Below are 27076 nucleotides of genomic sequence, written 5' to 3' on the forward strand. Positions count from 1 at the left end.
ACACAAAAGGCATTTGGGGATCTGAGCAGCCAGCTTCCTTCCCTGTACTCTGATAGAGCTGCACGCAGAAGGCTGATGTGCTGTCACCCTCAGAAGGAGCAGCCAGCGTGGATCTGAGCAGTGATGTCACTTTGTACTTGCTGTGAGGATCTCTTCAGAGGCTGCCTTTTGCTGAGGACTGCCTGTTTACTTCATAGAGGACTTCTGCCTTTGTGTATTCAAGGCACGTTGACCACGCCTGTGATTTATTGATCTTGGCTTAGTCACCGAGCCTCTGCCTTCGCTTGCAGCTCCCCAGAAGGCTCGCAGAGGGACAGTCCCTGCTGAGCTCTTCCTGTGTGAGGGCTAGAGACCTGTTACAAACTTCTTCTGTAAAGGAATGCTTCTGGGGTTGCTGGGAAATAAATCCCCTGCTGCCTCACCCCACAGCACTACCAGCTGGCTGTAGTGCAGAGGTTGGGGCTGCCTCCTTTGTACAGCTCCCTGACTGCTGCCGGCTACAAGCTGATGAAACAAGGGTGGGAACCAGAACTTCTGCTTAAAACTGCTTCCTATTTCAGCTCCTCTTGGAACCCTTGGGAAAGAGCAGAGATGAAACACAGACAGAAGAACACTTGATTCATCTAACCCTTCCCTGCCAGCGAGGCTTGTTCATGCAGCCTGGTTCTGTTACCTCACTGGGGTCCTGGCGTTTCCCTGGGGAGACAGTTTCGCAAACCAACAGCCTCCATGACTAAGGACTTTCCACCAATTTATTTATTTTTTATCCCATTACCCCCTGCTGAGGACTTTTTAGAGTCATTCTGGTCTGTCTGCCTGCTGCCCTGCAGATACCAGCCTCTCAGATCCTAAGGGAGCCTGAGATTAGGTTTCCTCTCATGTGCTATTATTCTGCCTTTTATTTAAAGCTGTCATTTCTTGTGTTTTGTTTTGCTTACTGCTGGTACGTATTTCAATTACAATGTGCTTCCTGAGGCTAAGCCAGCGGTAGCAATCAGCAGCAAGGGTCCCTCTCTGGGGCTTTAGGGTACCACTGCAGGCTGAATTTGTGCTAACAGCACCTGCCAGCACCACGCAGAGCCCTTCCTGCTCCTCCAGGGGTGGCGGTGTGCTTGGGGTACGTGCCCTCTGAACGATTCTAGGGCCTCTTGCTTGTGAAAGTCCCACTCATATAAAAACCCTTCACCTTTCCTCATGTAAAAACCACTCACTCTTTTTCCAGAGGGCTTCCTGCCAGCCCAGCAGTTACACAGGTGTGACTCCGGAGGTGACAGCAGCTTCTGTACCTGCTGCCCTTTCCCTGGGGGAATGTGACAGGGTTGAGAACATCACCTGTGGTAGGGAGCAGAGCAACCTTCCCTGTTGAGCTAATGCTGATGAGCTGGGTTCTTCCCACCTGAAAGCATTGCCACACAGCCACAAAACCGAGTTTTCAACCCAGCTCATTTGTCTCACAATCACCTGCTCCTCACTGATCTTTTCATTAACTCTTAACGAGGGCCTGGAGCTAGTTAAATGGTGTAGAAGCAGAAGTCCCAGTCCTGTTTGAATTACTGGAAATTCCAAGCTGATAAAAGCTGCAAGAAGCTGGGGCTGCCTCTGTCAGCCATCACAGCTCAGGTGCTCTCCTCTGGTTTGAGGACAGGTACTCACCCAGGATGAGCTGAAGACTTCAAGACTTGCTTCCTAGAAGTCACGCTTGTAGGGATGAAACTGTGCATCAGATATTTTTATGGTTTATAGAGGTTTAAAACCTCTATGTCAGAGGTTTTTACCTTCAGGCAAAACAGCAAAAGCAGAAACAGAAGAGATACAGTTGGCAGTCTTAATTTATTCAGCTTAAACAAAGATTTTTAAAAAATAATAAATAAAACAGACATTATCAAGGAAACACTATATTGAGTGGAGTACCATCAGGAACATTAAATAGAACCCCGCACCACGGCTTAAAGGAGCTCTCCACAGCACAACGAAAGAATGTTTTGTAAGGCCTGCCCGCTCACAAACAAGCCCGGCTGTTCTGCAGACCCCTCCTGTGTTTATAATGCCCTATTCACGGACGTGGGATTTGTCACTCCCTTTGCACAAAACGCTACTGTTGAAGTCGGGGCTTTGTACGTTATTTGCTTGCCACCGGGGGCAAAAGTGCTAAAATCGTTTCTCCAATCTTACAGCAAGGGGGACACTCTACGAAGCAGCAGCAACCCCTCGGGACCAGGGCCTGGGGTTTCCGTGCCGGGTCGCACTGCTGTAGGTAGAAGTGGTCACCAGCAAAACCACGGCCGAAGCGGCCCTACGGAGTTCAAGTACAGCGCGGTGGTCAGGTGGATTTGAAAAGCTGAACGTGTTTCTGCCTTCGTAGAGGCAGGCATTAACATTCCCACTGAGCGCTAGCAGAAGCCCCGCTAAGAGTGGGGTGCATTCTGTCAGGCATTCCAGTTTCCTTCGCCCTGTCACAAACCATGGGTTTGTCTGTCAGAAAACATAATTATCCTGAAAACAAATCAAGTTATCAGCTAAAGTGCAGGGCCCCTGCATTAAAAACTATCTAAACTCACCATCGGCTTTATCAGAGCCCCTAACCTGCACTAATGGTAACAAATTCAGAAAATAGTGCCTATAAAACTTTAGGTACTCTAACGTCACCAGCACTTAAGTGAGGTTTCACAAAAGGAACAAATTCCCATCCTGCGTCACCACCTCTGCGTACGAGAAGCCTCCCTGCCCAAGCTACATCATTCTTCAGTGAAGCACAGCCAGGAGCACGACCCCACGAGCTGCACTTTGGCTACCAAGAAAAGAAGCGCAAACCTTTAGAAAAATACGAGGCAAGAAAAAATTTGAGATAAAAATATATACCTTTGGTTAAAAACCATCCCTTTAACGAGAGTCCTTTGTAACTCAGCTAGAACAAAAGAGCTTCACTTACACTGAACAGTAGTAAAAATTAGTTCTAAGAGCTAACCCAGAGAACCCTCCTAAATTGTAAGTTGTTTTTTTTTTTTTGCAAGATTTACACATTTGATGTTCAGTATTTATAGGGATCATTATATTTGCAACAATAAACTATATAAATTTTCCATTATTAGAACGGTTTGTAGCACAAGCTCCTCCACCAACAGTCTTTACAAAAAAAAAAAATCACTAGAAGTTCTTAATTAAAGAACCGTTGAAACATGTAGTTTTCTTCAGATACCGAGTAGCCAAACTTCTTGTAGAAAGCCACGTTTTTTGGCAGACACTCGAGCGTGATTTTGTAACAGTTCAGTCTCTTACTTAGTAGTGTAAGAGTGGACGTTAATCTGAAAGAGACAGAGAAACAGCAGTTAAGTGAAATGGCCCTGAACACAGGATCAATCAACGTGAAATTTGCTAAAGTTACCAATCACTTTTAAAAACAAGTGCTGGAGAAAGTAAGTTTACCATAATAAAGACCAATTCAAGTATTTTTAGTGCATTTGATCTTTGATCCTACATCATCTTCTGTAGAAGCCAGCACTCCATTTCAGCTATCGACTCATTCAGGTTGGAAAAGGCTTCTACGATCACCCGGTCCAGCCTTGAACCCAGCACTGCCTGGTTCACCACCGCACCATGTCCCTAAGCTCTACACCTACACATTTTTTTTTTTTTTGAAGACCTCCAGGGATGGTGACTCAACACTTCCTGTGCAGCCAGTTCCAAGACTCCACAACCCTTTCAGTAAAGAAAGTTCCAAAATCCCTTGCAAAAGCCTCCTAACCACCCTGCAGCCCTTCCCCAGCCTCACACCAACACAAATTTCACAGACTCTGCGTTCTCCTTCAGTACACAGGATGGTTGCTACCCCAAGAAAAAAGAACGACATACCAGAGTCTACCAGACAATTTTAAGTTACAGCTTGCACTCTGCCAGCTCGTGATAACTTTTGGCTGAAATCTTGTGAGGTTTCTGGCTGGGAAGAATCTGCCCCACTAACCCACGGAACTAAAATCCTGCCCTGAGGTCTGGTGAGTGATTCTGTCGCAGTTTAATTGAGCGCTGTATTGTCTGGAGAGGGCAAAGAACAGGCAGATGGCATCCTGAGAGCAATAACTACACATTATCCCCACCACCCAGAGAGGGATGGGCTAACTTCAAACAACAGCCACCTTCCGTGCTGCCACACTGACTGCAGCTGCAAACTTTGCTCTTCCCAGAGAAGGTTCCTGCACAGACAACTCCTCACCACTGCAGTTAACTTGTTTGCTGGCACTGATCAGTGTTAAGGTGGGGGGACAGAAACCAAGTGGATGGAGCTTGTGGCCCTGCCTGGTGTTGAATTGCAAAGATAAAAATAAAGGATAAAATACTTACAGCTTCCCAAGCTGCTTTCCTCTGCACTCCCCACTTACTACTACGTCTTCTATCCTTCCTCTCTGTGAAAACGCAGAGAAGTGTTAGTTGAGAACACTGGTGTGTTGTTTCCCTGCTCCATGCTTGCATTTCTGCTGTCTGGTTGGATACAATCCCTCCCTTCGAGGCATTCACAGCGCCTGCAGGTGTAGAGGTCCCACCACAGCCTCTCCCCTGCTGAGGGATTTGTACCCCTCCAGCTGGGACTCCCCAGCAGCGAGATCCTCAGCTCCATCAGAACCCACTCTGACTTGCTGAAGAGCTCACTGGGAGGGAGAGCGGGACAGACAAATTGCTCTTTTTCCTTACAGAAAGCCAAATCTTCCTTTTATTACTTAGCTGAGCACCCAAGGATGGTGTTTTTTAAAATGCCTTTATCACTGACTCAGCAGAAGGTACTTCAAGTAACACCATAAAAATACCGTACACGTATTCTGGGGACAGCATCTTTTTCCTCACTACAGGTGCAGAAAGAGAGCGTACCTTTGCACAGGAGTGAGTGAACTTATGTTCTATAACCAGCGTTGCTGTAGCAACAATCTGCCCGAGATTCGTATCTTCTACGACAGTAACGTAGTAATCTCCAGATCTCTTCATGTGCTCAAAGGTTTCTGTGGGAGCAGAACAGTCACCGTTAGCCTTGGATTGAATTGCTGTGAAGCCTTGGATCAGATTCTGCATGCAGATCACGGCAGAATCCAGAATCACAGGGGAAACGTGCCCAAAACATCAGAACCTGAAAGGCCCAGGTGCACCAACCCAGAGACAGAACCAGGAAAAAGCAGGTGTCAAGTAAATGCCATTTCCCCAGCTGCTAAGAGGACCTTCCTTCCCCAGCATCTCGGCAGATGGGCACTAGGATGAAGGCAGCAGTCCCTCCTGGAAGTTTTCTTACACCTCAGACTAGCAAAACACAGCTCAGCGATGTTCTGAGCTTCAAAGGCAAGCCTCCGCTTCACTACTGGTGCTTGCAATAATTCATCCGAAACAAGCCCTCACCAGGCATTCTCTTCTGCCAGGAAGCTAAAGCTCAGTCTCCAAAGCAAGGACACAACCTAAGCATATCCCAGCCAAGGAGCCCTTTGGGATAGCTGCAGCTGAATCCAAAGCTGGGTGCCAAAATCTGCCTCAGGGGACCTGAGCTAATAAATCACTCTGGCACGAGGCAGTCAGGAACCTCACAGCCAGGTGGATTTGCTGTCAGCATCTTCTGGTTCCCAGCAAGCTCGGTGGAAACGCCAAGAAATAATGATATACTCACTGATAAACTGCTCTGGGCTCACAACTCCCGTTTCAGTCAGCTGACCCAGAACCTTGAAAAAGCCTGTTATAAAAGGGGAAAAAATAAAGACTCATGAGGAACAGGAACACACAAATAGCACAGAACCACCTGACAGGGCTGTCTGTTAACATCCCTACTGCATCATCTAATTCAGCTGTATGTAAAGGCCTGCACTCCGCATATCACAGACTGTAAGCTTAAAATCGAACACACCACACACAATTTGGGATCAGCTAATGCAACAGCAGCCAACTGCAGCTTGAGTGCAGAATAAAAAGATGCAGGCATTTAAGCAAGGAAAGGATAAAGCTGAAATCAGGCAATATTTAGCTGCCTGTTCAGAACAACCTCCTTCTCCTAAGTTACAGGTGTGAAGAAGTCTTCACACGCTACGAGCAGTATGGTGGTTCACGTTACTTTTATACTGAAGGGAATAACATGAACAATTCTACTCCCCCTCTAAAGCTGTGGTGAATAGGAAGCTGTGGATTATTCTGAAAGACTGCACTTGAATTTTAAGATTGTTTTTAAGGTCATTAGAACAGTAAAACCAGTTTTGGGGGTCACCAACACAGCAGCTATCCATGGTGCCAAGTGCTCTAACTCCTTACCAATAAAAATAAACAACCCAAATCATGTAAAACAGGTAATGCTGATCTACTGAGAGAGAATGGAGAATACATATTATCTAGTGCAGCACCCAGCTCTTGTCTGTGATGGTCAGGAAACAGGATTCTACCTCGATTTACATCAGCCGTGCACAGCGGTCTCATTACTAGGCCATCTCCTGGCTCCAGCGGAGAAATAGCAGGAGAAAACGTCGTGGTGTTCTCGCTCCAGTCAAGCTCGTGAAGAATACTGGGGTCAAACATCGGCGTGTCATCAGGCATCACGGTTGCAACAGGCATCATGGCTGCGAGAGGTGTTCTGAAACAGGAAGCACGCGGGTAAAGAACATTCTGCTTTAATCCCTGTTTGTTTTTAACAATCCTTATTGTTTTAATCCCTGACCATGCAATTTCTGCGGATTGTGTAGCGGGATCCTCAGGGGAGGTAAAGAAAAGTGAACGGAACCCAAATTGCCATCCACTTATCTGCAACTGGAGGTATTTGACCTTCACCGAACCGGGACACCAGGTTACACAAAGAGCACGTTAGCTAAAGTCAACACAAACAGCCCGTTCGTGCTCAGCCAGGAAGGTTCTTCCTCGTAGAGAAGAAAAGGAAAGATAAGAGATTAACCTGGATATTTATCCTCTACAGCCCTCTGTATTCTTCCTGCTGGCAGGATGAGCACTGCTTCCAACCCACCCCACAAATACGCAGTGCCTCAGCCAAGAGCCACCACACCACACCTGTAGGAACACGGATGATCCGACAGCCTGCACACACGCGTACAGCCCACGGAACATTTCTTGTGCAGCCTTGTTTGCTCTGTCTATTTACTGAATCGAATGCTATCTCAGCTGTAAAGCGTAGTGCCTCACTGCCCTTAGTATGTGAAATACAGAACTGCCAGGATGGTGCTGAGACCTGTTAACGATTAATGAGGGAGCTGGGAGTTGTACGAGTTAGAATTTGGGATACAAGGAAGCACAGGGACATTTTATTGATCATAGAGCAAATAATTTCTTTGTAACAGGAATACACGGTAAGGTTCCTGGTACAAACAGAACATACGGGAACTTGATAGAATCACTAAGGTTTGGAAAAGCCCTCCAGGATCATCTGCTCCAACCACCCCCTACCACCACTGTCACCACCAAACCCTGTCCCCAAGCACCACGTCCAACCTCTCCTCGAACACCCCCAGGGACGGGGACTCCACCACCTCCTGGGCAACCCGTCCCAACGCCTGGCTGCTCTTTCTGAGCAGAAATGTCTCCTCGTTTCCAGCCTGAACCTCCCCTGGCACAACTTGAGGCCATTCCCTCTGGTCCTGTCACTGGTTACCTGTGAGAAGAGGCCGACCCCCAGCTCCCCACCCCTTCCATTCAGGCAGTTGCAATGAGGTCTCCCTGAGCCTCCCCTTCCCCAGCCCAAACCCCCCCAGTTCCCTCAGCTGTTCCTCACAGGACTTGTGCTCCAGGCCCTTCCCCAGCTTCGTAGCCCTCCTGACAAATCTTCAGGTTCACTTTTTTGCACCATAAAACATTCAGTAGTCACATGCTTTCATGTGGCTCAAATTAAATACACTTTTTTTTGCTGTTAACGATGACTACCTCTCAAAATAAGCCACAGCACAGCCAACTCGGCTCAACCGCAGCATGGAAGCCCCAAGACCGAAGGCGGCTTCGGAGAACCAACCGAAAGAGTCCCTCAATGAAAACAAATCAATAAAAACACCTCAGCTTCGCACCTCCTCCTGACACACACCGACCACACTCCCACCTCACCTAACACACGTCTCCGGGACAAAACCACGCACTTAGGGCGCTGAAGCAGCCCCTCACACCCCACATTACGCTCCCAGACGATGGCAGGCAGGCCGGGGCGCTGAGGGGAAGGCTCTGTGGGGCTGGGAGCCCAACGGGGCCGGCAGGGGGGCCTCTGGGCTGCTGCTGTGGTCCTGTCAGAGACCCTCAGGGCCCCCTCAGGATCCCCTCAGGGCCCCCTCAGGATCCCCTCAGGGCCCCCTCAGGATCCCCTCAGCGCCCCCTCAGGATCCCCTCAGCGCCCCCTCAGGATCCCCTCAGCGCCCCCTCAGGATCCCCTCAGCGCCCCCTCAGGGCCCCCTCAGCGCCCCCAAACCCCCTCAGATCCCCCCCATTCCCCACCCCAGCACCCCCAAACCCCCCTCAGAGCCCTCAGAGCCCCCCCAGCCCCCTCAGGCCCCCCAAACCTCCCTCAAAGCCCCCTCAGGACCCTCAAAGCCCCCTCAGAGCCCCCCCACCCCCCTCAGGCCGCCCCTCACTCACCGCCCCGCGCACGCGGCCCCGGCGCCAACCGCCGGCTTAGCGCCTCACGGACGTGGCAGCGGGGCGGGGCCCGGCGCGCACGCGCGGCGCCGCGCAGCCAATCGCCGCCCGGCTCCGGCCTTTTCCCCGCCCTCCCCTCCCTCCGGCTGACGAATCACCGCGCCGCGTCTGCTCGGCTCCTGGCCACGCCCACCCCCTCAGCGGGCGAGGCCCCGCCCCCCGCGCAGCGCTCCCGCCTCTGGGGGGGGGCGGGCAAAATGGCGGCGGCGCTGAGGGGAGGGGGAGGGGGGGGAGGCGCTGAGGGGATGGGGGCGGCTGTGAGGGGAAGGGGCTGGGTTAGGGGGGCTTTGGGGCTATTTTGTTTTTTTTTTGGGTCTCTGCTCGCCTAGCAGGGTTTGGAAGTGTGTCATGAATGGGTAATTTATTTTTTTTTGGCTCTAGGGGTTTGATTTTGGAGGAGGCTCCGTTATTTCCCTCGAGCAACACCTGCTGCCCGCTGCTTACTGAGCTTTCAAAGTGCAGAGGGGGCACAAATGAGCGATTTTTTTCCGTTCCCTTCCAATAAAGAAAACGTCAGAAGAGAGATCAACTCAAGATGCTGCCTTATAAATAGCTGAGGTCAAGGCGTGTGTGTAGCACGGGGCGGGAGGTTTTGCTGAGCAAAATAATTACACAGCGTGCTCCCGAGACATGATTTTCATTTTCCACGTTTCTTCTCCCCCTGATATTTTACCCTCAGAATGAATCACTCAGTTGCTGAGGAAACAATCAACACTATTTGGCTTTTACTTCTCCGGCCCCAGTGACCGGATGAGGATGACACACACCAAAAACTCCTTGGGGTCAGGCACACCCGAGGTCTGGTGACGATGCGAGTCTGGGGGCTGGAAAGGTCCCATCCATGTGAAGAAATTAACAGTTTATCCCACTTCAAGTGCACCAAGAAACTTAGAATCGCAGCTTTGCTGGTTAAAACAGCGTCGTTGTGAGTACGGATGAGTTCCACTGAGTGAAAAAATGACAGAAAGGGGTTTAGCTTAACTCCCTCTGCGATGCCTCTTCTCCAGTGGAAAGATTCACAGGTGTGAGGGAGGTTTTGCATTTTACCCACGTCACGGTGACAAATCCAGGCTTTTACCAAGGAAAATTGTGCCGTGACAGCGCTGTGAGAACGACCACATGGGGTCAGGCCAGCTCTCCCCAGCAGGGCTGGGCGCAGATGGCCGGGACCTGCCCAGGAACAGAGATTTTGGATAAATGCAGACACATCCTCCAGGTTTCCGGCACTCAGCAGCACAGGGACATCCTGACCCAGGAGCTTCATCCGGCCCCTGGTGTTTAACACCCGAAAGCTGCTCTCCTCCATGCGTGTGCCTCAGCTCCTGACCTCCAGAGCTCCCAGAGCGCCTCAGCGTAACGGCGCTGAATGGGGGAAAAAAAGCCTTCAGTTTGTTTAAAACTCCACTTTTATTAGTCCCGGAGACCGGCCCTTTTCTATTTACAGCCACTGAGGTACCGACTTCAGCGTGGCTTGAGGACAGGAACTATTTGTACTTGTGGGTTTTCGTAGCAGCGTGGGCCTGAACCAGAGCAGGGAAATGATCCAGATGAAAAATCTCCCCCCCAAGGGAAGAGGAATTTGCCAGGCTGCTGGCTCCAAAAGCGTCCTCCATTCCAGCAGTGTTTTAGGGACAGGCTGCTGATACACAGGGATTAGCCTCTCACAAGGCTTTGCTCTTCACACCCCCCCAGGGTCTGTAAACCCCCTCAGCAGACCCTGTGCCAGCCCCCGAGGCAGGGCAGAGCGCTGCCAGCTGGTTTTCAGCGCCCCTCTCTCCTTGTGCAGCGAGCTTGAAGCCCTTTCTCTGATTTTAACCACATCAGAAGGAGATTGTGATGCTCTTAAAGGCTTTCTGAGGAATAACTGAGTGTCTGGGGAAGGGCTCAGCCGCTTTGTGAACACCCCGAGGGTCCATGCACGAAACAAGCCTCGTTCCTTAGCACGGTGGAAGGCAAGTGGCCGCGGATGAGCTCCCACTTCTAGAGACATCTGTAAGACCCACGGTGGCTTTCCAAAGGTCAAGTGATTCAGGTCAGTGAGGATTCACAGCAGCCAGCAGATAAATCTCCACGGTACTGCCGAGGCCAGGATTTGGTTGCAAAAAGGTGAAATGAAGCGTTTCCACTCGTGTCACAAGCGCCGGTTCCACCGCGGCGGATTGTGTTTCGGAGCAAAAGCAACGAGCAAAGTGATATCCTCGGGCTGCTCCGCGTCTGCCAGCGCTGGAACGGGGCGATTACAAGGCAAGGAAATTGCAAATTCGTGACCGCAAGACGGTCGGAGAGACGGGAAAGGAGCCATGCACTTGCTTGATGTCAATGTCTGGGTCCGAAGCACGCCCTGCTTTATGAGGAGAGAACGCGCTCCCCTTTCATTTTGCCATATGACACAATGCAGCAAGAACGAGTAAATCCTTGCCACAATCAAATTGTTTACGTTCTGTTTTGGAAACACACTCAGGGCTCCGTCTACCTAGGGACGGGCCGCTCTGGTTCTTTTTACCCTCTCACGGATCAGGCTGAATCCACCCACGGCTGAATCCTGAGCGCTGGAAGCGATGTCTGCAGGAGGGCTGCCTAAAACAGCTCCGGGCGCCCGGGTTTCACAAAGGACCCAGCACTTTTAACTCCAAAAAAAAAGAAGGATGCTGCCGCGTCTCCCCAAATGTCACCCATGGGTGGATAGAGATGAACTAAATACCTGCTAGGACTTCATAAAGTCGTAGGGGAAAGCTGGCAGCCCTCCCCAAAGCTCTGCCGCGATCCAGATGGCCGCCTGGAACTTGGGAAATGGTATTTCTGCAGGGCTTACGATAATATTAGTGCAGTTAGGGAAGGAGGCGTGCATCTGGAACACGTCTGCCTCGCTGGAAATGATTATCCAACCTGGAGCCAAGAAGCCGAGCATCATTTAGCAGCGGGGGGAAAGGGAAGTGTCGGGGAGCGCAGGTGCGCGGCACCCCCTGCCCCAGGGCGGCTCTTGCAGCCCCAGCCTGCCCTCTGCAGAGGCTGCTAGGAGCCTGTGATCGGCTCCTCCAGCTTTTCTCCTGCTTCTTGAGCATGGATCAAGAGCACATTTATTATTTTTTTTTATTATTTTTTTTGTGCAGAAGATTCCCACCTGTCCCTACCAGCATCGCCTCTCATTAGTTCTTACATCCCAGCTCAGACTCTGACAGCCCCAGGGCTGGAGCTGGGGTTTGGGTCCGACTCATAGGATCAGACACAGATCTGGCCCCAAGCTGAGAAATGGGGAACGCAGCCCAAAGGGTGCTGCTGTTCCCAAAGAGCCCTGAGCCTGGAGATTTCCAATCCCCACAGTTGAGGGCTCCCCTTCCCATCCGCTGCAGGCAGAGCACGCTCCAGGACTGCTCTCCCCAGCCCTCCTGCACGAGATTAGCACGCTGTGGATTCGATAAACCAATTTATTTGGGTGGATTAGGGAATAAATTCGAGTTTTTCCCCTTGTCCCTCCTACCAAGCATAATCTGTCAGAGCCAACGTGGCATTTTTCTAGCAGCTGTGGCATTTCACCCACCTTCCCATCCACCAATTGAGGAATTCAGAAGGCCCACCCCGTACTTCCTAGGGGTTTTTATGTATAAGACCTTGATTAAATTCAAAGATTGGCATTTCCCCAGTGGTTTCCCTGGGCACAGCCGGGCTGATCTGGGGCAGGGGGCTCTGTCCTGCTGCGGGCAGCAGGGTCCTGCCCAGCCCCGGGGTGGGCAGAGGAGGGCACAGCCGCTGGGCAGGCTCGCTCTCTGTTTATCCCTCGTGGTGGAAACTCTTTATCTTCCACTCGGGCTGCGCTGTGCGAGCGATGATAAGAGCTGGGTTGTTAAACAGGAGCCGAAACTGCTGCTCTGCGAGGCTGCAGAGAACAAACCAATGGTGGCTGATGCCTGTGCCCAGAGCTGATGGGCACAGGATGGGCCGGGGCTGTGCCTGGCATTTGGGGTGGCCTGGGAAGGATGGGAGGAAGAATGAATGCAGCTGGGGGTGAGAATTTCCCAAATTTCCTCAAAAAAAACCCTCTCCAAGCGCACGGAGTGGCGATGCCGCCTGGCTCCAAACCAGCCCCGAATCCACGAGGATCAGTCCTAGGGCTGGGCGCGATGCGAGGCACATCCCAGCTCGTTTTATCTCAGATCAAACCTCCGAAGGACCCGCTTCCCATGAGCTTAATGACTTTAATTAACTTAATGAAGCCCCTAGGGGGCAGGAAGGCTGGGATGTGCTGGGGATGGAGGTCGCTCAGACCCAAAGGGCAGCGATAACGCGGGGTTGAAGGCGACACATCTGCCCTTGGTCCTGCTTTCCGAGGTCCTCCCCCTTCCTCTTACCTTGTGGCGCGGCGGGAGGGGAGGCAGGAAATCCTGCAGGGCTATTTTTGAGCTCGGGATTAATTTGTGGAGGGGCCGGGATTGACCTGGCCGTGGAGGGCTGGCGGGTTGTGGGATGTCCCAGGCAGCGCCGGGATCTGGGAAAATCGGGGCCAGGCTCGGGGTGGCGGAGATCTGCAGGGCTGGGGGGCTGCTTAGGGCAACAAAATGATATATCCACGCATATTTTGTTAATTCTGCAGAGCAGAAAAATATTAAAATCACTTTTTGGACCTTTCTGGACCCTGCCAGCCACGTCCCCGCTGCCAGGGCCCCTCCAGGATCCGTCCCCTCGGCGCCGTTGGAGGTCTCCCACCCGTCTCCCTCCCCGCCCTCACTTCCCCTCGGTCCCAGGCGTGTTCCCGTCCTGTTCTCCTCCTGTTTATGGGAAGGGGAAAAACGTTTGGGAGAGAAAACAGCCCTGCAGTGGGGCCGTTTGCCGTCGAGTCTGGTGGAAGCAGAAGGTGCTGGGCTTGGAGCAAATGCACCCCAAGCCCCGGAGCAAATGCACCCCGAAAAACAAAGCAAATTCACCCCAAAACCCAAAGCAAACGCACCCCAAAACCCAGAGCAGCAGCCTCGAGGTGCAGATCCTCGGGGAGCGAGGAATTGCCCTGGCTGGGGACAAAGTGGGGGAGCAGCTCCCAGCCAGCACCGCCCCGAGCCAAGTTTGCGACCCGGCTCCTCGTTTATCTCACACCCCCGTTTCCCCGGCAGGAAATAAAACCGCAGCCCGCTCGTTAGGGGCTGACCATCTGCTGACCAAAAGCCAAAAAGAAAAAAAAAAAAAAAAAAAAGCCCAAAGCCACCCAAAGCAAATCCTGCGTTTGCTGAAGCCGCTGTTTTCGCAGCCCGGGGGGGTGGGAGGCTTGTGTTGGAGCTCCCCAGCAGCCCGCCCGGCGGCATGGGATGGGGCAGGGTTTTTTTGGGGGGATTTTATCACTGTTTTACAAGAGATGTGTGTTCGGGGTGCAGGGATGGGGGTGTTAAGGCTCCAGGACACGGCTCTGCAAAGCTCGGTACCCCCCGGACAGATGGAAACCTTCAGGGTTGTGCCTTACCTGTGGGTCAAAGGCAAAACTTTTCGGGTAATTTCGCTCTCTGACAGCTTCCCACATATTTGAGTCGCTTTAAAATACGGGGTTGGCATTTCCAAGTCCATCAGGCTGGGGAAATATTTTGATGCCCCTGTGTCGAGCAAAAAAAAAAAACCCTAAAGTGGCTTTTTTTTGCACGGCTCAGATAAACTGCAGAGCCAACCGCTGAGTGGATGAAAGCGTTTTGGGATAAATTGGGTGTTTTTTTAATTATAAATTCTTCCTAAACCAGGGTTTCCCATCAGCATTTCCCCGGCAGGAGAGGTGAGCACCAGACGGGGAGCTCAGGAGAGGGCGAGGAGCAGCTTGCAGGGGGCTTCTGCTCTCAGGCCCTTCAAAGCGAGCCCAGACCCCATTACGCTGGCACTTACTGGAAAAGATGTGAGCAAGCAGACACCTTTTATTTATTTATTTATTTTTAATGCCTAACATCCAGCAGATATTTATAGATCTTTTATCTCTTTAGCGCCTCGGTGCCGCAAATAAAAGCGTGCGGCGCTTTTATGGTGCTTGGAGCCGGCAGGTGAAATAGAGGCACGGGTTTGCAGGAAGGTTTGGAGCTGGGCACGGATCTAGGGCAGCTCAAATTGAGTTAGGATGGGTCTGGGGGGCAGGAGGGGATGCAGGAGGGGGGCTGAGAGTGACTCTGAATGCACCTTCCCGTGAAGTCTGCTGGAAAATCGTCGGTGGCAATTGTTTTCCCCAGGTTTTCCCACTGGTTTCTGGCTGCCCACGGCGAGCCCTGCCTGAAGCTGAGTCAGGCGCCCCCATGCTGGTTTCTCGCTGTGGCTTTTGGGTTGGTTTTCTCTTTCGTTGGCCCCCAAGGGCCACCCGCAGCCGGATTTCACCACGTCAGCACAAGAAACCCAGCACGGGCGCTGGAGCTGGGGTCTGGGTGCCTCCGTGTGCCCAAATCTTTTTGTTTTTTGTACCAGCCAAGGAAGGAGCCTGGACACCCTGCTTGGGGTGGCCCTGCTGGGGCTGGGGCCGGGCCAGAGGCACCCAGAGGATGTCCAGAGGGGACGGGAAAGGCAGCCTCAAAAACCCAATCCCCCCTTGGCCTCCCCCCGGAGCCTGTAGGGCTCCAGGCTTCCCCCATCCCTGGGGGCAGGAGAGCGACCTCGGCCTTCCCATGCCCCAGCACCGACCTCCCCGCAGCCCCCGCACCATTTCCTGAGGCCTCCAAGCCCGGAGGGACATGGGGACGGACATGGGGACGGACACGGTGATGGATGCACCTTCCCCTGCCTCGCCTCCCCTCCAGCAGAACCTCAGCCCTCATGTAGGATGGCTTTTTTTTGGCTCGCCGTCCCCATCTCCCAGCCCTCGCCCAGGGCTGGCGTTGCTTTCTCGTCCCCATCAGCAGCTCTGCTGTGTCGGAAAAGACAACCTGAACCCGTGAGCTGGATTGTGCCCTTCCTAAAGGGTCCCTGTCCCTCTCTTGGGGTGTTTTAGGGTGCAGTGGGGTGGTTTGGGTGCCCCCTGCTCTGCTCACCAGCTCTGTCCCCACGAAGTGGCAGCATCGCCGCTGCTTGCTGGGTTCCTGCTCCACGGAGAGGGGGAAAAGGGGTGGCCCCGAGGCTCACATCCCCTAAATCCCACAGTCACAACCCCTAAATCACCTCCCAGTCACATCCTCAGCCTTCAAACTAGGGGCAGGGGGAACCCCGGGGGAGGGAAGAAGGGCTTTGGGGGCGCAGCGCGACCACGGAAGCCAGCGACGGCAGCGGTTAAATAAAAGATTTGACTTTTATTTAAAATAAAATGCATTTATACATAGTCTCGGAACCGCAGACTACGGGAACACAACACTGCTTATTCCTGGCATCAGGAGGAGCGGGCGACCCCCTGCCGCTAACGCAGCCCCTGCCCGGGGCCCGGCGCTGAGGGTCTCCTGGCCCAGCTCCGAGGACGCACTTAACTTAGGTAAAAATTGGGCTGAAACTGGTGGGTTTGTTGGGATTTTGTTTGTTTTCCACCCCCCCCCAGGTTACTCCCCTTATCCCCTACAGGCATACTACAGTTAATGCTGATACACCAGATCTACGCGATATTCTAGCTGGCTTGTGAGAGTAGTTAAAAAAAAAAACAAAAAAAAAAAAAACAAAACTGTACAATTTTATAAAATTTGTGTTTTTACATTAGTTACACAAAATCTATACTTCATAGACCTTTACTTCATATTGTAATGAAAAAAGTTTGCATATCATAGGCAGAACAGTGGCTATGCTGGTGAATACTAAAAGTGTCATAATACAATATGGTGTAAAAATAAAAAAAAAAAAGACAATATAAATGATTATCAAAAGGAAAGTTAACAAATAAACCAAGCTATAACAGACTAACAGGAGGTTGTCTTCAAGGCCACACGCAGCTATCTCCAAAATAATGTCAGGCACCTGCAGCAGTCCTGGTGCATGTAGTGTGAAAGGAGAGATCGAAATTCTACTTATGGGTAGGACAACTTCCGAACAGGTCAAATTTACAGAATTAAAAAAAAAAAAAAACAAAAAAAAAAACAAAAACAAGAACACGAAAAAGAAGAAAAAGAAATAAAACACTCATGCATTAAACATGATAAATAGACTTCATATAATTAAAGCCCTGGATGGCTTTTAAAGAAGATGGCTTAGAGTTCTCTTAGGAATTTGGCTATTTAAGGTCAGTCAAATCTGATCCCGATCTGCCGGCACGTTCGGTATGTAAAGGGGGCAGGCAGCATCACCTGGCCCAGGCACGGTCTCGTTATAGCAAATTAACAGAAGTGCTCATTAGTGCACACAGATTAACTGGTCTGGTAATGCAAAAATTTTCATGATAAAAAAAAAAAAAAAAAAAGATACATTTCAAGCTTACTTTATTAAGCAGCATATTTCAAAGAACAGCTTCTTAAAGTTAAATAGTAATATGGCCACGGGGGTTTCCTCTCGGCGTACAGTACATGGGCCTCACACCCAGCCGCTGGTCAGTTTGTAGAACATCTCCTCGTCTAAGCTCTCGTTCTGGTCCTTGGCTCGCGTCGACAAGAAGATGTAGCCGCCGATGAACTCGTGCACCACCTTGCAATCCACCTCCGTGCAGATGAAGGACACCCGGACGTCGTCTGCGAACTCCACCGTCACCTAGGGGCAGGGAGCCACGGGGTGAGGGGCACCGCGCGCAGCCCGGCCGCGTCCCGGCCCCACGAACCGTTTGTGCTGCCCGAGGGAAACCCAGCTGCATCACTGCTGAAATTTTGGGGGCAGAAAAGCCTCTTTCTGGGAAGGAGCAAGCCTCTTTCACCGCAGAGACCATTACATTGCTCGTGCCTCTCGGCGCCGAGCCTGTGCGTGCGCGCCCTGTGCTTTACGAGAAGCAGAGGCTGGACACGGGACTGTTAATAAGGGCTGGGATTTGTTTCCCGGTTCCCCTGCGAGTGTATTCTGGATTTATACGCTGAGGTTTTGCTGTAGGAATGTTTTACGGGGTTAGGGAGCCTGTTGCAGACTGCCTGCCCATCCTGATGCCCAGGAATTTTTCGTCCCCCCCCGATGCCAACAGCTCTGCGGGGGCAACGCTGGGGTTTTCCTGGCAGAAAGTCCGGGCAACTCGGATACAGGGGCTTGCAAGCTGGGTCCAAACAAGGACTCCGAGCCTGAATAATTCTGCCAGCAGCTCTCAACGTGCCCCGAAGCACGCAGGAACAGCCTTTACATGGTGGCTGGAAGCCTGCATCGGGTGCTGCGTTGGGGAAGAGCACAGAGCTTGTGCACCCAAAAGTAGCCGCTGGTAAAAAAAATATTTTGGAGCTCAGCAAAGTGCCTTGCTTGCATGAGCCACAGGAAAATCTGAGCTGAGCCACAAGTAAATGGGTTTTAATACGGATAAAGGCTCAGCACATCGCTGTTACTGCTTAGGATCACGCCTGAACCTCAGTCCTGAAGTCTGATTCTGTTTCACTGCCCTTGAGTGGGTGTTCGGAGAGACCAGGCCAGAACTGCTACGCATTAAATGTGTAACCGGCTTAGTTAAAGGTTGAATTCTTTCCTCTTTTTTAAGGGTCACGCTTGGCTCCACCAGCTGCTCAGACAAGCTCTGATGGATCTCCAGGGGGTGGAGGTGGGGAGAAAATACTTTACGTGGATGCAGAAGGATGTCACTCCAGAGCTACCTCCATTAAAAAGAGCCCGAAAGCTTTAGTGAAACGTGTTAGCGCTGTTTCCAGCAGCGCACCGTGAGCTTCCAGCCAGCCTCGTGCCAGCAGACCGCCTCCCAAAAGCCACGCTTTGGAAAACACCAACAAAAATCTCACTTTTTAAAAGCCGATGCACAAAAAACTGACAGCAACATCTTTTCCACGGAAGCGGGGAAGCGGCCTACGTGTGTGAAACACCGAGCAGCGGGCCCTGCAACTCTGCAGCTCACACGTCTGGGCACGGAGCAGCACGAGGAGCACAGCCGGGCTCTGCCCTCTTACCATTTTAATCTCCCAGTTGACGTTCCACTGCTTCATGTTGCTGAATCGCCACGTTTTGACAGCGTCGCCCGTGCTGGCGTCCATCCGAATCAGCCGGTTGTAGGCGATGCCGATCAGCTCCTCCTTCTTGCCCCCCTGGAACCTGCGGCACGGGGAGGGATTAGTAACCACGAGCTAACGGGGAGCTACATGTGTTAAATCCAGCAGCCCGGTTAACTTATACAATATAAATCGATGTGATTCACCCCAACACAGTCGATGTGATTGATGCTTTTAATTTCGGTTCTGGTGCGACTTCACGGCGCAGGATGTGCCACCGGAGAGGTGTGAAAGAAGGGGTGCAGGTCCTAAGCAGTAGGTACAAATCCCCTCTGCTTGGAGCTATGGCTTTGCATCGCTCTGACCAGTTGCAGATGACAGATTTAACCCAAGGACGTCATTAAATGCTCAGCTGGAACACGTTTATTCACGGCACACACCCTGCTCTGCCCACTGACCTCGCGATGAAGTGCGTGATGCCAAACTCGGGCAGCGATTGCCACGCTTGGATAAACCGCATCTTCGCCTCGATGAGGCTCATCTGGGCGACGTTCTGGTGGGCCTCCAGGATCCGGGCCGTGATCTGGGTGCGGTGAGACACGGCAGCATTAGGCACGGGGCTTGTGAGAGGCACCTCCAGCACCCCACTCGCCACGGCCACGCCGAAAAGCACAGCTCGGCCGGCGCTGGGAACGGTGCAGGTCAGCGCCGTTATCAGCAGTGTAGATAAACGACAATTTCTACCCCGAGGACGAATTTCAGCTGTTATTGCTCAAAGAGCGGGACCACGGCTGACAGAGCTGCTTTTGCTTAGCATCTCCAGACACAGAAAGCAAACAGAGCTCTGACCTGGCTGAAGGCAGAGAGCTCTCAGACTCATTTCGCTTAAGACGCAGGATGTGAGCAAACGGCAGGGCAAATTTCTGGTGTAGGGTTTCTACTTTCACAGCATAAATCACTGGGGACCATTACGAAAAACAAACGGGGCTAGAGTTTCTCAGGGAGGATGGGTTTTGTTAGTTTTTTTTTTTCATCGCTGCTCTCACAACCAAAGGGGGTCTAGGCTATTTTAAGTTTTTTTAACTTAATTTTATTGTTGCTGTCACTTACCAAGTCTCTTACATAGCCTGGCTGTAGATGGCAAGGCGAAAAAAAAAAAAAAAAAAAAAGAAAAGGAGGCAGAAAGAAAAAAAAGCGATCAGAAATATGGCAACAAAGCAAAGAAAAAGTGCAAATTATCTGCAAACCAAAGTTCAAGCCAAAATAAAAAAAACAAACCATGCACAATTCTGTAGGCAGAAAAGCAGCCAAGGTGGACGCAAGCGCGGAGAGGGGGCAAGCGAGCAGATTTGCCCCTCGTGCCGGTGCGGGGTCATGGAAATGGTTTTGATCGGAGAGCTCCTGCTGTCCCACTCCTCTCCCTGCCTCTGTGCAAACTCAGCTCTATTTATTTGCATGGAAAAGGCCTCGAGCTCAATAGCTGCTTTTATTTGAGATAGGCAGAGGAAGGCTGGAGATGCTGCTGGGGTAAGAGGCGGCTGCGGGACGCCACCAGCAGAGCCAGGCGCTGCCTGGGGACAAGGCAGGGACATCAAACCCCTGCCAATTCCCAGCTCATGCAGCTGAGAGCCCTGAATGCAAACGGTTTTTCTTTTTTTACTTTCTTTTTTCTTTTTTTTTTTTTAGCTTTTAGCATTTGGCACTCCTCGAACCCAACCTGCCAAGCCTGCACTGCCGCAGCGGCACGTGGAGAGAAACAAACCCCTGAGTGGGTTTGGGGCTGCTGCGGCTTCAAATCATCTTGCGAGGCCCATTGCCAACTCCCATTTTGCATGGCCTCCTCCTCCCCTCTGCCGGGGCACGGGGGGGACCCTCACAGCCAAATTCCTTGCATTCCCTCCTCCGTCTGTCCTTCCTTCTCTCTGTCCCTCCCTGCCACTCCCAGCAAACAGCCTCTGAGGCTGCAAACTCTGCCCCTGGCCGCATTTGGGGTGCTGAGCACCACGGGGTGCGGAGCCAGGCGAGGGCTCCTGCTCACCCCCATCGTTCCTGCACAAGGATACCTGCACAGCAAGCAAGTTCTGCGGGCTAATATTTTTCCAGGTGCCTCCATTTTACCGAGCTCAAGCCTAGAAGGTCTTCTGTATGTTAAAAGTGGATATTTATGCAGCCTCCCCTCCATCCAAGTGGATATAAAGGCTTATTCAGAAGAATAATAAGGGCTATATAAAATATAACTCCACTGCCAGGAAATCATCGTGCTGTGCCAATAAAAAGTTATATTCTTCCTGCTTCTCTGAGTTGTAGCCTTCTTCTTGGGTTTGAGAGGTCGGATACAGCTCAGGCTGCGGAGCTGCAGCCGAACCGTTAAGTCACCGAAAGGCCACGGAGCAATGCCTGCCTTATTTCTGCTGCCGAGCTGAAATATAATGTCCTTCAGAATGCCGTGCATTTATTCCTACCACAAAACAGTTCAGCTCTGTCATGCACGGACTGAATATAGCGTGGAGTTCAAGCACAAGTCACAGCAATTTAAAATGAAGCAACGTTTCAAAGCCTGGCATTCTGAAGTAGTGGAAAAGCGAAGAGGGAAAAATGCAAACCACGTTACAGCCAAGTCTGTACAAAGCACTGCAAGCAACTGCAACTCTGCTCATCCTGAGGCTTTCCGCGCCCGCTCTGTGCAAACTTCTGATCCCAGCAGCGGGATTTGGTCTCGCTGCTGGACCTGCCTTTGCCGCAGCACCCTCCTGCAGCGCCGTGCGCGGGGTGGAACCAACACCGATCGCGTCCCCACTGCCCAGGCTGCTTGCGTGCACGTCACCCATCAGTGCAACGATGGTGGTGGGTGCCATTCCCTGCTGCCGGGTCCGCAGCCTTCAGTGGGCACTCGTTTTAGTAACCGTGTGCATCCGACCCAAAGGCAGTGTCCGAAAACGCAGCGTTAACCGCCGGCTCCTGCCGAAGTGCGCACCGAGGCTGCGGCGAGGCGGCCGGCACCTACCTGCTTGTTCTTGTATTTCTTCAGGTAGCGAGGGGACACCAAGCACTCGGGGTTGATGTCGGTCGTGATCTGCTCCGGGATCAGCTGCGGGTCCGGGTTGAGGTGCTGCATCTTCAGGAAGGAGAGGATGTTCTGCACCTCCATGCTGTACGAGCTGTCCGCCATCGTCTTGCCCTTGGAGGCCAGGCGGCAGGCGGCCATCCAGCTGGCGTACTGCCTCTCCTGCAGCCCAAACGAGACCCGTGCACCATCAGCAGGGGGAGCTGGCACCGTCCCCCGCCTGCCAAAACGCCCAAAAAGTCTCCTTTTTGGGGAGCCTGGTGCACAGCCATAGACGGACAGAACCCTTCCACGACACGGGTGGATGGACAAAACCAAGCGGCCCTCCCGATTCAGGCTGCTCGTGATATCAGCAGCAAATACTTCCACATGCAAACGTGCTCTGTGGGTTTGTTTGTTTTAATTAGCAGCAGCTAAACGGCCCACGCCGACGGACTTACGTTGTCGCAGCGAAGCCAGATTTCGTTCATCCCCTCCGCAACGGGGATCAGGAGTTTGATGTTGAACTTCTGCCCGGAGATGTTCACGTCGGGGGTGACTTCACATCCTGCAACGAGGGAGCCGACGTTCAACGTGTGTGTAAAGACACAAGTAGGAGGAAAAAACAGAGGAGAAGGAAAGGCAAAGCACTCCAGCTAAACGTCTTGTAGTGTATCTCCCATGGGACAAGCGCTCCATGTCGCAGGGAAAAAAAACCCTGACAGACAGCCCTTTTTCCAAGTGGAAGGAAAAAGAGGGAAACAAAGCAAGATCTGGTCTGAAAACAAGGCTGAGGCTAACATCTGCCCATTGTACTCATCTCCCAGACCTTCCCTGGCCTTGGGAACGGACCCAACAGCCTGCAAACACCACGTGATCCCTAAATTTTCAAGAAAGTGCAGGAAGAGGTGGCTAGCTGCATCCTGAGCCCTCTGTCACTGTCTTGGCTGGGTGCACTGCTGCTGTCTTTAGTGGTGAGCATGAGCATCCCGCTTTCAGTGTCTACAAAGGGCTACGAGCCATTTTGCCAGCATGGGGGTGGTGAAATAGGACAGAAAGGAAAATATGCCAAAAGCTCCCATAGATGTAATGAAGGCTGGGCTTCTCAGGGCTGCAGCCTGAAGTCATTTGGCATCACAAAATTTGTCTCTGTGCTAAAAAAAAATGCCCTTTCTGAAGTTTGGTCGCTCTTGGAGCAGGGATGTTTGACTTGACATAAAGGCAGGCAGCCAGAGGGATGTAAAACCTGTGTGCAAAGCTTGCGGGGAGCACCTGAATGAGGCTGCCCACAGACAGTGCCTGGGAGAGGAGGAAAAAAATAGAAGAGGGAGAGCAGAAGGAGAGCGCGGTCTGCTCTCTGCAGCTCAGTGTGCGCTCAGGCCCATTCTTTGCTGTTGGAGTTGGTTCAGCAGTTTTGAATAGCCGTGATGAAAAGGAAACTGGGATGCTGTCTCTTTGGGCTCACAGAAAGCTGCTTGGCTTTGCTCTGCAGCTGAAAAATGGGCTGGTTAGCGGGGAATGCCCAACAGCTGTGCTACTGAAGAGGAGGTGGCACTTTCTGACGGGACCATGGACCACATACTTGCTAGATATCTAAGTTTACACCATGCTATTAAACCCTTCTTTCCTTCACATTTATTTATCCAGCCCTCGGATGGCATGAAAGTAGCACAAACAAGTGGAAAACCAAGATGCAGCAGTGGCAGATGGTTACTGGAATACCTTGGAAGTGTGCGTACGCTGCGCTTACCTCTCAAGTTCATCTGGTGGGCAGGTGTCCCGTTGGCTTCCTCTTTGCTCTTGTAGCAGGAGATGGAGGTATCTTTGAAGGTGCACCAGTATGGCTTGTAACCTTTCAGTGTCAGCTTCTTGGGCCTGCCAGACAGGTCGATGGACATTACTGTGCAAATCTGCAGCTCGCCAGGGGTTTGAAAAGCTGCTGCCAGCAGCCTGGGGGATGCCCACCCTTGGGACAGCCCCTGCCGGGGAGCTGCACCACCACCTGCTGTCCCTAGAGTCTCTGCAGCACCACCAGGGACATATGGGGACATATACACATGACACATACACATAATAGTGAAATATATTGCAGCTCTTCCCTGACAAAACACGACGAGGCACATCCAAAATTGATTTCATTCCTGCTCCCTGTCCTCAAGCTGCAGCAGGAATTGGACTTGCCATGAAGCAGATGCAGAAGTTAGGCTGGCAAAATGTACGGGCAGCAGAGGGGAGATGCCCAGCTCCCAGACTGTCCACCGGTGCCTTTACGGTGTCTTTTGGACTCAAATTTGGACTTTTTTTGGACTCAAATTGCAATTCTCAGGGTTTGAAGTTTGCACCAAACAGGAGGAGGGAACCGGCATCGTCTTGCGGCTCCATCTCTTTTCCTGACAATTGGTGCTCCAATTTGCGAGCAATTAGCAATTTGAGTTGTGCCTGGTTTTACTGGCAAATAAGCACATCAAAGGAAACAAGGAGGTTTTTGTTGGATGGTTTGCTTTAAGGGGAGAAAAACCACCCGCTCCAAAGCATGGAGCAGGCTCCAGCCCTGAAACTTTGCCCCAGTTGGAGCAGACACAAGCCTGGAGAGCGGGACCGGCCTCATTACCACGCGTCCACAGAGGGAGAAAAAGTGCTTTTCAGCACACAAGTAGCAGCTTCTGGCTCCAGAACCACACGATTACGAAATAAAGGCTCGTTAGGGAGCTATTTCATCACCACCGCTTTCCTTCTGCTCCTGTACCTATCCTGTGAAATCTCATCGGGTTTATTCACTGTTTCCAGACCATTCCCCATCACCTGTGCTGCAGCAGGCAGCGGATTACAAAAGGCAAGCGTGGCTGCCAAAGTGCTAGCCAGGGTCCAGCTGCTGCCGTGCCCAGTTTCCACGCACCAGCATCCAGGTGACAGCAACGTTAACAAAGCCCACAAATCCCGACTTTGGGTTTGATGTTTAAGAAGTGATCAACTTCGGGATCAAATGGGTTGGTTGGGAACAGTGCGAAACACCCAGTGAGCGTGCCAAGTGCTGGATGAAGAAGTAAAAGGTTTTAATAGCCAGGGTGCCCAGATGCTGTGAGCTGCGGTGAAACAGCTCAGTGGTTTTCCATGCACCATAACACAGCGGTGTGCAGTGAAATCTCAGGGCAGGAGGGGGAAGAAATGCACAGCAGGCGTCAGGACCATTAATTATTCATTGCTCCTACGTCTCCCAAGCACCTCTTCCCATCAGTACTTACTTGAATACTTTAATGTAGTCGGCGAGCTCCGGGATGGAAGTGATGTCACCCTGAAAATAAAAATGATCCCTTTCAGTCACCTGCCCCAGCAGAGCCCAGGGGGTGAAGCACACAGAGAAAATCTACTGCACAAGTGCTTTTTGGAAACCCGAGGACAATCTTTTATATTTTTTAAGCAATTCCTGCTGCCTGTGCCCTGTGGAGCCAGTTCCCAGCCAGGTCACTGACTGGCATGCTGGCTCGTGCTTGCACAGGGATTTTTCTCTTCCTTTAAGATTTCCTTTAGCTCCGAATAAAACAAAAAGATGTTGCTTTGCACCACCCTGGAGGACTGTGGAAAGGCTTCCTGAGAGTCTAGGAAGGCTTTTTTTGCCCCCCTTTTTTTTTCATATTGAGTTTATCTTGGTATACCTCTGTATTTTGGATGAGTAGAATACAGAGGGTGGCATTTTCAATTCCCACGAGCTCCAACTGAAGGGTTTTCGAATGACAAAGAAAGCAAACAGTACTACAGCAGCTTCCAGCAGCAAGACAGTTTACTTTCTGTCTGCAATGAGCAATGCTGTTTATAGATACCATGGGGAAAAAAATGCAGAATCTAAACAAACAATCCACTAATTGCCCATTATCCGTATTCAATTACTCGAATGCCTCTGGAAATGGCTACTGTTAGCAACCAGTACAGAAAGGGACGGATATTTTTTGATGAATCATTGTCTTCCTCACTCCTGTTTGGCAGGGACTGCTCCTTAGTGCTGCACTTCAAATCTGCTTTGCAAGGAAATTATAAAAGATCTCTTGGCTCTAACAGCCGGTCCCTATTTCTGTTGCATCTAAGTGATGCTGCTCTCCCTGGGGGAACACGAGAATGAGCAGCAGCAGTTAACATTGCAAATATCTGCAGGCTAGGTGTGGACATTAACTTCAAAAGACCCTTTGTAAAAAATTACATGAACTGTAAGACTGGAAAAATTCAGGATTTTTAGGTTTTCAAAGGATCGGAATTTAAATGAAACTCAAAGATGGCAAAAATGTACAAAATTGCTGAAGAAACCAGGCTGTGCTGACAAAACCTGACTGGACCTCGTCCTTTTTCTGCAAATTAATTTTCGGGCCTTGCAACTTTAAAGGTGGGAAGCCAGTGTTAAAACAATGTCTCAGAAAGAAAGGAACCCTCTGAAATACAGACACAGCCCACGCCAGGCTAAAATCCAGTCTAATAAAAACAGGGTTTCAAAAGCACAAGCTATTTCTGAAAATCATGGCAGCTGTTTCAGATGCTGTAAAACTTTGTCATGAACTAGAGAACAGTGGAAGAGAAACCTCAGTGTGAGGAATTCGGTATTTGGGAAAGTCAGCCACGAGAACAGAAACCAAATGGATTTTATTTGAGTTTTCCATTATTTGAGTGGGAAGGTGGCTTGGTGCAGGGGGCTCAGCAAGATCCTGGCTCCTTCAGAATTTCTCCAACGCAGTTTGGTCTTCCAATCTTTGTAGGAAAAAAGTGTTAATGCACTTGATTCCTGTGGCAATGCCAATTAAATTAACTATAAACATCCCCAAAAGAGATGGCTTAAATGCAGCCTTGGGTTCAACACGTGCCCATGCTCCAAGAGCTTTTACCAGCTCCATGCTGGCCCCACACTTGGAGCCTGGAGTCCCCTGCCACCAAAACTATCTAGCTGTGTTTCAAAAAAATACTGGTTTAATGAAAAATATAATTGGGCTCTGTGTTCTGCATTGCTCCACCATGGTCAATTTTTTTCAACAAGAGCAGAAATAGAAAAAAAAAAGGAGAGGAAGAAAATAAAACTGGTTGGATGCATGGGAAAAAAAAAGTATTCCTGCTTGGTGAGAGGCGAGAAGGGGACATGTAAGGCACCACGCCCCAGCCTCAGCCCTTACCAGAATCGTTGACGTTTTGCCACCTTCCAAAGTAATTTCTAGGTCGGAGAGCGCAGCATCCACCTCATCCACCTCCTTGTCGCTGTTGTTCAGGTGGTTTTCCGACGACATGATGGACAGCTTGTTGATGTGGTACTGCAAGGCAAGGCACAGCCCCGTGAACAAAGGTGCTCCTGCGACCTGGAAGCCTCGGGCTGGCCATGGCAAAAAAAACTTTGGCTTTAATGGCACAGCCCATGTTTGTGACGGGATGATGGTCATACTGCTGAGCTAAT

The 27076-nt window shown here is 51.2% G+C and overlaps 2 protein-coding genes across 5 annotated transcripts in view; both read right to left on the reverse strand.

Moving 5' to 3' along the window:
- Positions 1-1811: 1811 nt before the first annotated feature.
- On the reverse strand, positions 1812-8637 carry GNPNAT1 (glucosamine-phosphate N-acetyltransferase 1). Its single transcript, XM_082762453.1, has 6 exons — positions 8575-8637; positions 6396-6583; positions 5636-5698; positions 4858-4985; positions 4336-4397; positions 1812-3302 (listed from the first exon to the last, which is right to left on the reverse strand). Exons 2-6 carry the CDS (start codon positions 6565-6567, stop codon positions 3155-3157), a joined length of 573 nt encoding a protein of 190 aa, XP_082618579.1. The 5' UTR covers positions 6568-6583; positions 8575-8637; the 3' UTR covers positions 1812-3154.
- Positions 8638-16222: 7585 nt separating this feature from the next.
- FERMT2 (FERM domain containing kindlin 2) overlaps positions 16223-27076 on the reverse strand; it is a 45456-nt gene continuing 34602 nt past the window's right edge. For 2 of the 4 annotated variants that reach the window (XM_082762019.1, XM_082762017.1), the window contains 9 exons: positions 26802-26936; positions 24897-24946; positions 23405-23529; positions 22116-22222; positions 21616-21837; positions 19722-19742; positions 19070-19194; positions 18573-18714; positions 16223-17238 (listed from right to left, as the gene is read on the reverse strand). In XM_082762019.1, coding sequence (XP_082618145.1) covers positions 17065-17238; positions 18573-18714; positions 19070-19194; positions 19722-19742; positions 21616-21837; positions 22116-22222; positions 23405-23529; positions 24897-24946; positions 26802-26936 — 1101 coding nt within the window. In that variant the 3' untranslated portion in view covers positions 16223-17064. The remainder of the gene's footprint in view (positions 17239-18572; positions 18715-19069; positions 19195-19721; positions 19743-21615; positions 21838-22115; positions 22223-23404; positions 23530-24896; positions 24947-26801; positions 26937-27076) is intronic. The other 2 variants (XM_082762020.1, XM_082762018.1) reach the window with 1 other exon arrangement.

This window comes from Aythya marila (genome assembly GCF_965140915.1).
Source record: "Aythya marila genome assembly, chromosome: 5".
NCBI classification, from domain to species: Eukaryota; Metazoa; Chordata; class Aves; order Anseriformes; family Anatidae; genus Aythya; species Aythya marila.